The 12,671-nt window shown below is 46.1% G+C and overlaps 1 protein-coding gene across 4 annotated transcripts in view; it reads right to left on the bottom strand.

Annotated features, from left to right (window-relative positions):
* Nucleotides 1-12,671, bottom strand: part of Col14a1 (collagen type XIV alpha 1 chain) — a 174,272-nt gene that overhangs the window by 44,088 nt on the left and 117,513 nt on the right. For all 4 annotated transcript variants that reach the window (XM_063257679.1, XM_063257681.1, XM_005008223.3 and 1 more), the window contains exons 35-36: nt 6,690-6,767; nt 4,247-4,333 (exon numbers count right to left, since the gene is read on the bottom strand). In XM_063257679.1, coding sequence (XP_063113749.1) covers nt 4,247-4,333; nt 6,690-6,767 — 165 coding nt within the window. The remainder of the gene's footprint in view (nt 1-4,246; nt 4,334-6,689; nt 6,768-12,671) is intronic.

Raw genomic sequence — 12,671 nt, 5'->3', positions numbered from 1 at the left:
GGCTGTGGGGGGAAAGGCCATTTTCTATATTGCTAGTGGGAGTGTAAACTGGTGCAACCACCATGGAAATCAGTGTGGAGGCTCCTCAAAAAACTAACACTAGAAATCCCATTTCACCCAACTCTTCCTCTTCTAGGTATCACACCATCTTTTAGATATGATGCTAAAATCATCGTGTCACAGGAATACATGCAGACCCATAAATCTAAACATTCATAATAGCTGGCTCTTGGAAACAGCATATATGTCCATCAACAAATAAATAAGGAAAATGTATGAACCTACATACAATGGAGTATTCTACTGCCCTAAAGACAGACAAACTTGAGGGAGATAAACGGATGCAGCATGAGATCATAATGTTAAATGAAATAAGTCAGACACACAAGTTTAAATATTGATGATTTCTCTTATATGAGAAACACAAAAAATATATATAGAGAGAGAGAAATAGAAGAGAGATAAATAGAAAGTAGGCAGAAGTTCAAATACCTCCCCAAATTATCTATTTTGCTGTCTCAAAAATATTTAAATGTATGCTAATTTTTTCATTTATACTACTAATTTATTTTAGTTCCTTGAAAACAACAGTGTGTGGTATTATCCACTTGTTTCTTCTTTGGAAGAATCTGGTTCTATGTCTTGCACTGTAAGTAACTACTTTGAAAATAATGATACACATTTATTAACTATTGTTATTCCTTTATTATTTTGTTATGAAATCTTATTTTATGTTTTCATAACATAAAAAATTACTTAAAATGTAAGTAGGTAAGTCTAAAAGAACAAATTCACCTCTCCTCTTTTTAATAAAGGGCTCACCTAGGCAGAAGGAAGGACTCTTCCACTGTGACCTCCTATAGACCTTCTGTTAGCCGCTCTATGGCTGTGTAAGTCTTGGATGGAAAAGAACCAGACAGGATTTATCACATTTTGTCGGGGATGCGGTATGTTAAACAGTTCATTATTCTTTAACTGAACCCTCTGAGGATACCGACAGATTCGCTCTTCCGTCACCCCCTTTTGTCTTTGAGTTAAGACCCCAAATTTTTCTCCCTCATTTCTGGCTGCATCTTGCTGGTTGGATTCACGGGTCACAATTAAAACTGGTGAGCTTGGTTCCAGCATCAGGGAAGATGAACACACTTGGAAATTCTCAAACGACAAGTGCTTATTCGTAAAATAAACATTCTTATAATTAAAAACAGAATCCTCCCATTCCAAGAATCCAGAAGAACACAGGTGTGATAGAAACACACCGAGCCTGGCTGGGGACACCACAGAGCCAGAGACACTGAAGTGCAAAGGTGGGCCCAGGACAGGCAGGAGGGGCTGAGTCTGAAAACCCTCCTCTGAGTGAGCTGGACAAAGCAGCGGGCCGCTGACAGTGGGGTGCTCCTTGCTGCGGTCATCAGGGGAGCAGGGCCCAATATCTGGCCCCCGAGAATGTCGCCCAGAGTCTGGCTCTCCACGGACTGGCCCAGAGAGCGCACACTGCCTACGAGGATCGAAACGGAACCGGAACCGACAGGCAAAGCCTTAGAGTGGATTCAGTGAGCTGGGCAGCAGGAGTCCCATTCGAATGGACGCTCAGAGGGTTACCAGAGGAAAGCGCAGGGCACACACCTCAGGCACACACGGAAGCGAGCTACCCGGAGGAAAGTCCGCAGGAAAGGAAACGGGAGAGCTGGAGCTGCAGACCCGCCAATACGGGAACTACCGGATGAAGAGCAAAAGCTGTATTTAATATTTTTTTAAAAATTACTTGAAAGCGTTAAAAAAGAAACAGGATGATACAAATCACCAAGAAGATATGAAAAGGAAGTAAATAGTTTCTAGATATGCAGAAAACAGTAATTAAAATCAGAAGCACATCTTACAACCTCCTGGATGCCTTAGGGCAGTGTTTCCAGAGCTAGGTCACCCAGGGTCCCTCGCCAGGGATCCAGAAGAGGACAAGGCGGCCACAGGAATACATTTAGCTTGCATCTGAGGCCACACCCGCAGCACAGACTGCACCCTCGTAGGAGGAGCCCACAGTCTTCCCAGACACCAAGTCCCTCGCGGGCGGTCCTGTGTGCAGCCAGCGCCAGGAGGAAGGGGTGGGCGTTACTGTGGAGGACAATTAGCAATCTCCGTAGCAGCCATCGGAACTGCACACTGATGACAGTCCTAGCTAGCCACAGTTTCCCACTAAAGAAAGATCCACAGGATATTATTCAATGCAGAAATGCTCCTGGGTTTGAGCCTCAATTTAAAGAGATTATGATTTCCCAGGGCACAAAAGTTTACATATCAGAATCTGAAGCGACAGCCTCCTAAATAATTTAAATGCCGCCTCAGTTGAGTTCTGCAGCCTGGTCTTTCCGCACACCCTTCTCCCTGCAGATTGCGGAGGGGCTCGCTCTCCACCTGGCCAGCTCAGCTCACCCTGCTCACGTAATTCCGTCAATCTCTCTCACTCATCCGTGAGCCACTCCCTTCTTCACGGGATGGTAAATTCTGGGGGAAGCCTTGGATCAGGGCCTTTGTTCCGTGTCTCCTCACCTGGACCAAACTCCGGACCCCTTGGCTGCCTGTAACTTTGAATATGTACCAGGGTCTTTATTCTCACGCCGGGTTGCACTGGAGATGGAGGATTGGAAATAACTTCCCGGGATTCCAATCACATTTCAGTGGGATTACAAATATAAACTTCCTGGGCCACGAGGGGGGCCAGACAAGGGATTATAATATTGTAAGGAATGACAATATACTATTTGAATTATAATACAAAACAACATTATAAATGAATTATCACAGTAGAATAGATTAAACTTTAAATTAGATTAAGAACAAAATTGAAATGTATCTAATTTATGAAGAAATGTCTGATGTATAGACATGTAATATTATGATGAAGAGGATGAAGAAAATATTCACCAGAAAGACAATACAAAATACAAATAGTAAAGCTGTATTAATAGTGCACAAATTAGAATTAAGAAAAAAGCCTTACTACGTTTAAAAGGGTCCCTCCAATGATTCACAATTTACTCTAAATTAAGCAGTCTGCATTTCTGGGGATTTTAACACAACTGCAGGATATATAATGCAGAACTCCAGAAAGAATTTGACAAAGTTAATGATGGGAATGGAAAGCAGTTAGGACACATTTCCTGTATGTTTCATGTTGGGCACAGGCGCTCAACATACCATACCCCACCCGGGACTGAGGACCACGCCAGCTTCCGCAATGCGCTACGTCCCTCTTTAAATTAGCCAACCCGTGCGCACCTGGCGCTCACTCCGTACTCTGTGGCAACTCCTGATTGGCCACAGCTGGATATAGTAGCCAGAGCCTGCATCCCATTCCCGCCCTGCTTCCTTGTGGCAGCCTGTGATTGGTCACGGCCAAATATATAAACCAGAGCCCGCGTAAATAAACTAGCAGTTAACTGTCGTCCATAAGAGCGTCTCCTGTCTCCTGTTTCGTTGGGGCTGCGCCGGTCAGTTTCAAAGATCTTGAAAATGTTGGGACTTGTCAAATAGTTTATCATTTGAAGCTATGACAGATAAATATCTTTGTCTCCCTCTGCAGAGGCAGGTGGCCTCTTTTTATGAGGATGCTTCTCGGGGAGGAAGCCTTGGGCTTCTGCTTCCCGGGCCGGGCTCCCACTCAGAGCGCGGGCCGAGAAGGGGGCATTGCTGTAGGTAAGGGTAGCAGCAGCTCCCCCTGGGTGGGGGTCAGGAAGGCCATGACAGGCAGCACAGGGGTGGGCCAAGCGCATGACCTCACAGGGCCAGCCCGCTGCTGCGAGCCGGCCGGCAGGGACCTCACCATGGGAAAGACCCCGCAGGGCTGTCTCTGCCTCTGGACCCCAGCACACGCCCTGTCCTGACCACAGAGAGGCTCAGTCCTTCACCAGGAGCTACTCTGACGACTTCATTTCAGTGTGTGAGGACTGAATCAGCATTCAGATGCGATGCACAGAAATGGTCACAGAACCTTCAGAGGCCCAGACGGGGCATTTACACTGCAGAGTTTACACACATGCGTGTTCTGCCTTGCACTTTCTCTTCTCCCTCCCTCTCCCTCTCCTTGCAGGAAGTCCTGGAGGAGGCTTCATTCTCACACAGTGATGTCCTTGGCCCATATGAAGCCCTCCCGTGACCCTCCTGCCTCAGCCTCCAGATTAGACATGGCCACCATGCCCAGCTACTAACGTCATTAAAGAACTTTAGGAGTTAAGGAAGAAAGACTTACCGGGGGGCCAGCTGGACCCAGGGCCACTTCGTTGGTTACAGCACAGGTGCAGGAGTGGGGGAGTTCAGGGCAGGACTGCTCATCCCTCTGCGGAGGAAAAGACAGCGAGGAACTAACAGGAGGGTCTGGGTGACGGCTTGCTGACCAGAAGAACTGGCATACGATGTGTTTAAGGTTTTCAAGCGAGCACCAGATGGGGAAGGTGGTGAGCTTCCACTCCTGATTACTTGGGTGTTTTTATCACAATTGCATGGGCTCCCCGTGACCTGCTGGTAACCATCGCCATGGAAGGTTTTTTTTTTTGTGCCAGGCATCGAACTCAAGACCTTTGCACTTGCCAGGCAGGCGCTGCGCTGTGGACCTGTATCCCCAGCCCCACGGAAGGCTGCTGAACTGACCTGGGAAGCCGAGGGAGCAGGGAAAGCAGAGGAGCGTGAGAAAGTTCCTGGCAACCGTCTAATTGATCGTTTTGTTTTTACAGGCAACAGTACTCTATGAACTAATGGGCTGGAAAACTTGATGCTCTGATATTTTTTCTATTTCAAAGAATAAAAGAAAATGTTAATGGAATGCTCTATCAAAACAACCACATCTATACTGAAACCAACAAAGAAGTAAAACAAAATAAAAACCGCTTGGACCAATCAATTGCCTGTGACGATTCCACTGACTGCTTACATTCTGTGGCTGTGAATAAGAAAAACAGTGTTGCCCTAAAGCTCTGGCACTGTAATCCTTTCCTTCCTTGGGGAATTCTGTGGCCATGAAACACTGCGAGACCCACGAGACCCACGAATCTGAATCTATCTGGACACACAAACACCCATGTCCTCCTCCCAGGGAATTGATACATCTCTATGTTAAGGTTCAGACATGCATGGCCCCCCAAAGCCTCATGAGCTGCTAGGTGGGGCTTCGGGAGACGATCAGATCAGAGGCGTGTGATGGCATCTGTGGACTCAGCCTCCCGCTCCTCTCTGCTTCCGGCTGCCCTGCCCTGGACTGTTTCTCTCCTCCACCACGCTGCCCTGCCTTGGGGCCGCTGGACTGTGCACTGAATCCTCTACAAACTGTAAGCCAATAAAACCTCTCCACCGAGACATCCAGGGATAAAAATGGAAAAAAATGAGAAGCTCCTGGTCCTGGGGGAGACCTGGACACGATGTTGCTTCTTAATACAGAGTAAAGTTCTGAGAATTTTCTCTTCCGATTTGCAGCCTACCTGTGCTTACGCACAAATTACAGGTCCCTGGTAGAAGTCCTCACCAGAGTTGATTAACAACTTGTTTAGACGGAAAAGGAGTAAGTTAGCTTTCTCCAACACAGGCCCCACGCATGTGCTGCCTGCCGTGAGTGCTGAAATGCCCCGTCTTCTCACAAAGCCGGACACTTGAGGCGTCGTGAAAGCTGCTCCACGCTGGTTTAATTGTGAAGGCTGAGCACGCCCGGCTACAGCAGGCTCCCTGTCATAGCCACGTCCCCAAGGAGCCCGAGATAGGAGCCCTTTTCTCTTCTACAATGCAGCTGACCCTTACTGTGAATCCTGAGCAACGCTTCATTTCCTTCCAGCACTGCAGCCCACACCCACACCACCCTGAAGTGCCCGCTCCGGTCTCTAGCTTTGCAGAGGTTGTGCAGGTTGTGACTTTGGTCCCAAAATCATATACCAGGGTGCCCTGCATACTATCTTCAACTCAGGGAGACATGGTGGCTGCTTTAAAAACTCAGGGGAGATGGCCACAGGAGGCCTCACTGGGCCTGATGTGAACAGTCAGCTCAGCAGGGCATTTTCAAACACGTTTCCGTGATGTTCTGTGTTTGCACATCTGGTTTCCCAGGAGTCACTGCGATGAAAAGCAAGTGTGCAGGAGAAAACAGTGCAGAGAAAGATGAGAAAGACAGACTGTATCCACTGGAGATGTGGAAAATACCGGGTTGCTCAGTTGGCACACGCATCCCGTTACCAAACCGTTGTCAGTGTTTGAGAGTAAACGCCAGGCGTGGTGGCGCACACCTGTAATCCCAGCACTCGGGAGGCCGAAGCAGGCACAGTGCTGTGAGTCTGAGGCCAGCTTGGTCTACACCGGCCCAGCCTGGACTACCTGGTGAGACCCTATCTCAAATACCCAAACAGGAACATAAAACAAAAATTTCATTTTTTAAAATTCATACCTATCATTTTTAAAAGGATACGGAGTTGCCAGGAAATACATATTACGCTTTCAGTAAATAGCACCTGAGATGTTTTGTAAAGAGGCCTTCTGGTATTTCTCTGGGTGTGATCCACTGGTTTCTTTTCTGTCTCCATCTTTACCCTTTTCTATGTTAATTATAATCCCAAAGAGTAATTTCTTACATAAATACTGAGAAGTGTCATGCCTTCTTCAGAGAAAGTTAAGTGTTACTTTACAGATCTCAATAGGGAATAAAGAGGAATTCTTACCAGGCCCGGAAGCTCACAGCATCGGTCTTTACTGGCCCACGCGGTGGAGCAAAGGATGTCAAACATCTGTAACTGGAACTGCAGGGTTGGGAGAAAATTAGCGTTTTGTTGGATATGCTTGTATTCCTACTTAGAACGATCTTGTGAGACACACTACTGTACACTTCATAATACAGAACATTTATAATGTCACATCATTACTGCATGAAAAGTAAATCCAACAATATCAAACTAATTTTGTTCGTTAAACACACAGTGATCAAAGATTTCCTGTATGATTTCTCCAGTGGCTATCCAAACCCCTTCCTTGCCTAAGGAGCCTTTCTTGGGAAGCCCATCCCAGCGTCCCCCAAACGCCTCTTCCCCACGGCACCATGTATCTCCTTAAGACCTCACTTCCCACCATACAACGCCATGAATCATGCTCTTTCTACTCTGACTCTTGGAGGAACGCCTGTGTCACTGGGTAACACACGGCACACGGTAGCGGTATTTACGCACAACGGAATTCTATCGCGCTGCTAAGAAGGACAGAGCTGAGTCATGGGAAGGAAGGGGCTTCCTGCTGAAACCATCGCGTTAGTGAAACAAATCAGATACAGCAGCTTAGGTGTCACGTGGCTTTTCTTACATGAGAAACATGAAATAGAAAGCAAAACAAAAGACAGATAACGGGAGACAGAGCTTTAAAAATACCATTTTAATTTTATATGTACAACTCTATATCACTGATTTTCTTAAGGTGTAGGTTGTAAATCTAACACAGAGGCAAAAGAGTCGAATCAAAGTGGAAGTGACAGTGTCCAGGACAGAAGTACACCGGCTCGTTATTTCTACAGTGCTGTTGTCTAGTTAACATTGTGGTTGAGAAAGTTCCTAGCAAATACCAATAGCAGCCAGGCCTCTCGTGGCCGGTACCAGTCTGTTCTGTTGAACAGAACCTATAATTTTTAAAAGCTTAAACAATCAAAGCACACGTTGAAGCCCTGCTCTGCCTGGCATGTGGACGGCCCAAGGAATGTGTGGTTTACTTTGCAACACATGGCACTAACCTTTGGAGAAATCACACAGGAACTCTATGGGTCTAACGTTTAGAATACAGATAGCCTGGTCTAACTTCACAAGGCCATTCCATCCAGGACCTTGACTCAATGGGGCCATTGTGATAGGTTAGTAACGTCAGCTAAGTGTGAGAAACAGTCACCCGTTAAGAAATTTTCCATTTCTGAATAAAGCCCCAGTGTAAAAAACTTTTCATGCATGGAGAGATTTTCTTAAACCGAAGGCCTTCCACGACCCCGTATGCACCAGGCTTTCTCGAAGCCTGTCAAATAAACATTGACCGCGCAGTCAGCTATGATAGATAGCATCACGTCTGCACACAACCCTCCGCGGCCCTCACACCCTGCAGAGTCTTTAGGATTCTTATTCAAGGGCTCCACGCCCACTAAGCGCTGGGGACCCTCCTGCCTGAGGAATGCTGCACGTGGGCAGTCTTTCCTTTGTGAGTTAGATGAAATCTTTGAGTACAAGAAATTTATTCATCATTGTTTTGCACCCATAACATTTTAGATTCCTAGAGGCACATTTCTGGGGATTGACTAAAAAATTTTTATGAAATCACTCTGGATTTCATTCCAAAATCCCACACGGACATATTTGTACAAATTATACAAGAAATGACAATACAGAGCTGACTGGTCTCGGCTCCCATCAGAGCACCTTAAAATATAGGAAAATGTGCTTCAAAACAATAGTAAAAGCACTTTTTACTTTCTTTCTTAAGTAACTGAAAATTATAAAAGATAAATTTGTACCTCTCCCCCAAAAAAGACACACACACACAAAACCTACTTTCATTTTTGTAATCTTTCAAGGGACTACGTATTCAATTACAAATGCTCATTTTTCACTGTTGGACTTTTCTGGCTGGGTGTAACACAAAAGGCAAGTCATTTGGGGTCAAATGTTAGCATGGAAATAAGATTAAAATATTTTTCAGCAGTTGGGTCATTTGATGTGTGAATAGGAATCAGAATGTGCCCCCGTCTTTAACTGCACTGAGCACAGATTTGATCTTTTGATTTCTTTCTAACATAACTAAGTTATAATTTAAAGTCAAGGCATACTTGAGCTTTTTATACAGAACTTTCCCAGGCCCACAAATGACCACAGACCTAACCCATCTTCGGCTTTTAACTTGACGCCTAACTTTTGTTGACTCCATTGCAAAACCAGAAGAGTACGCAGCATTCGCCACCTGTCAGCTACTGAACTGAGTGATTGCACTTGTCCTGACCCATTTATTGAAACCACAAAGGCTCCGATCAAGTCAGGCAACAGAACCAATAGTAATTCCTGTTGGCTGGGATTGAAATATTTCGGAAGAGACCCGCTGTAGGGCAAGTGTCGGTCACCACCTCTTCCCAGGTCATCACTCCAACGCTGGGGAATCTTTGCATGTGGCAGGGAGCAGCCAGGACGTGTGGCACTGTGGGGACTGGGTTCCCTGTGCCTGAGGTTCTTCCACCACACCGGAGTCTCCAGCAGGAACCCTGTGGAAGTCACCCTAGCCTCTTCAAGCCCTCGTCCTTGCATCTGTAGAGCGGGGACAAAGGCAGCCCTCTTTCTAGGCTTGCTGGAAGATCACACTGATAATCTCAGAAAACTCCATCCTTCCTAACCTGTCGCTGGCACACAATAAACTGTGGCAACCAATGCTACTCCACAGGCTATTGATTCGTGGAAAACCCACTGCCGCTCTTTAAAAATCATGGAGCACCTGCTTGGGTAGGGTCACCAACTGGTCTACAGCTGGCTTCTGTCTGTTGGTGTCTGACCCCCTTTTTATTGAAATGTTTCCTGTGCTTCTTAGCTAGCTGGGCACAACTCGGTACCACCGAGCATGTCATCTATGATGTCCTGAAGCTGCCCCGTGTCCGCACTGCAGACCACAGACCATGTGGCCCTCGGGGGCTCTTTGATGGCTCTAGAAAGTTCTCTGGCTAAAGACTGGTGCTACATCCTTGGGCAGAGTGGGCAATCTCATGGAGAGTGACATTTCCACTGTGTTTAATGTTTTTCTGCTTCTTCTTGTTGCTTGGTGACTCCTGGGGGCTCTGGTGGTCAGGGCAGGGGCAGAAGGCACCTCCTCCATGGCCTGTCTGCCCCTAATGACCAGTGTCACCACAATCCTCAGACCCGTCCAGTCACCAGTGACTACAGTGACATAATCGCCTACTCTGTGTAGAGATGGACTGGGGGATGGGGGGAGGGTGGACTCCTGCCAGTCAGGGCAGATGTGGCACCCACCTGGATCCTGTTGAGGTAGAATTTGGAGGGCATCGTGGAGGTGGCCAGTGCCAGATAAACCTGAATTCAAGAGGACCAAAGCAAGTGATACTTGAACCCCCAACTAAGTGAATAAGTGACTGATGGCTCCATCACATAGTTTACAAGCTCTCTTTCATTGAATAGTTGGGGACTAAATAAGTGCCAGCTGGATAATCACCTAAGCAGGAAACAGGACCCGGACCCTATGCCAGGTGCTCAGAAGGTTTCTGGAGTCATCTCACCCAGTATCAGCAAAAGTAGCAGCGACCTCGTAGGAGGAAAAAGACCAGTGGGAGTGGCCCGGTGCTGCTTCCTTCCACGTGGGCCCGGACAGCAACACGGAAGCCCCCGAACCCGTACATTAGTTCAGCTCCCCTGCCCCAGCATGGCTGGTGAAAACCCGCACTGCTGGGCACGGGTTGTTTTTATCAGAATGTGGGTGATTTATGAGCAGTAGCTACCGTATCCCTAGATCTATTCATCTACCCCTCATCCATGGCTTACAGAGCACATTTTCTTTAAAGACGGGATCTTTAGAGCCTCCGCCATCTGGCATTGGTTGAACATTGCTGGGTTTGGCAGGCGACGCTGACCGGGAGGCCACCGTCCACCCGTTAACAGCACTTCCCTTCCTACCTTTACTGAAGTGCGGATGCCTCCTGAGATGGAGCAGCTTCCACAGGAAGACCGGGTCTTCTTTCCCCTTGTGCCAAAATAATTAAGCAACACCCCCCACCCCCTCAAAAGTCAGTCTGAGTTTCCGATCACATTCCCAAGATCTAACCTAATGCCATTTTTTTCAACACAATTAAATCTTTTAGTAAGTGGAAAACTGAACATCTATTTAGTAATCTTTGTGAATTTCTAGATTTTAACAAAAGCTGTGAGTTTTTTCCTGCTAGCCTCACAAAGAACCCTTTAATTATGGGTGTCTATAAATTCCTCTTTGTCTGCGTCCGGCTGGCAGTCACCACAGAGGGTGAACTGTTTAATTACATTTTTCTCATGCTCGAAAGTGAAGATTTAGGACCAGTAACCCTGAAACCTTGTGCTTCCAGAAATCTATTCTTTGATGGTTCCTGGTCATATATTTGGAGTATAGTCATTACACACAGTGTAATTTGGAATATGTTATTATTATAAAATTATACTGGTAAAACATAAATTATAATTATACGGGGGTTCGGCAGGTGCTGCCAGGGTGCTGGCCAGGCCACACAGTGGGTGTAACATAGACAAAACAAAGCCTTTTTAAAAGTGCATGATAGAATTCAAGCAGAAAACTTCCTGTTTAACTTCTGCCATGTATTTCTTGAGAGCTTGCCCTGTTTAGAGGGATTTATTTGATATTACTATGCTATGGTGGAAGATGGTGGTTTCAAAGGAAGTCCATGCCGTGTGTCTCTTCTGGAGATTTATATTCTGGCTGGAGGGATGAAGTGTGTGCAACAGAAAGAGCTTATTTCGGTTTTATGCACTGAATAATACTTAGAGTAATAGTTAAATTTATGCATCAGAGGTCTGCAAAAGGCAGAAGATGGAAAATGTATTATCGGCTTCTTTCAGTAATAGTAGTAATATTGTCTTCAAATATCTTTCTCTCAGTCTGGATCTCTGTTTGCTTTATTTACTCAAAGTTAATTAAGAAAATTATTATAATGGAATTAAGTGATTTGGACTTCATTCTCACACACCTAAAATTGTTTCTTTCTTAGACCCATCCTTCCAAGATCCCATCTACCAATAAGCCAGTTAACGGTATAAAATGCCCTGAGTTTGCTAACTATGTCTTTTAAAGTCCTGCAAGCACCATCCATTAAGAAAAAAAGTATGTGTTTATAATCAGCACAAATACCACAGGATAAAAGGAGACAAGTTCCCACTGTCATGTAAACATTCCTAAAATCCCTCACCAGACTTGAAAACAGGGGGCCTCCCATGGCTTTTACAGTCTTTTCCAAACATCTAACCTCCAAAGCAGTAGCGGGAACAAAAGAACTTTCAAAAGAGCTTTCAGCGCTCAGGGTTGAGCTAAGTAGCATGCGTCTGCCCGTCAAGGTCTGCGAGCAATGGAAGGTATCGTGGTAGCTCGGTGAAAACAGATCCGAGCAACGTGAATCAAGGTGTGGAAGTTATAAAGCTCCTAACTGCATTCGCACTGGAAGCGGGCAGAAGACACAGAGGAGGAATGTCACCAAAGGCGTCCTGTCCCCACGAGAGTCACTCCACCCCTCTGGGACCCCTTCCTGGGTGTCCAAGGTCAGAGGACAGCAGGGCGCTGCTTCTCGAGGGGACTCTAGGGCGGTGGGGGCTCCTGCTGCCTCCGCCCCCGTCCCTTCCATCAGTCTGTTCCAATCTCATGCATTTATTTATTTGTCACCATGTAAACCCGCATTTGTACAAGATCATCTTCAGCTTAAAGGGACTTCGATGTTTCTAAAGTTCAACACAGATGGCTAATTCTACAGATCCGTGAAAGCGGAGACAGAAGTGATTCACGATGATCTTGATTCTTCTTATATATAAAAGACCAATGTTTATGAGAATCGTTGGAATTGCTTGTAAGAAAAAAGCCTTACTAATCATAGAACAACTCAAATTAGAGCATGCCGCTAAGTGGCCGCCATGCAGGGTATTAAACCCAAAACC

Source organism: Cavia porcellus, unplaced genomic scaffold (assembly GCF_034190915.1).
Source record: "Cavia porcellus strain 051 isolate PalLab524CR breed Dunkin Hartley unplaced genomic scaffold, mCavPor4.1 scaffold_10, whole genome shotgun sequence".
NCBI lineage: Eukaryota > Metazoa > Chordata > Mammalia > Rodentia > Caviidae > Cavia > Cavia porcellus.
Note: the sequence above shows the minus strand (reverse complement) of the source record. Positions and strands in the feature narration are given on the sequence as shown.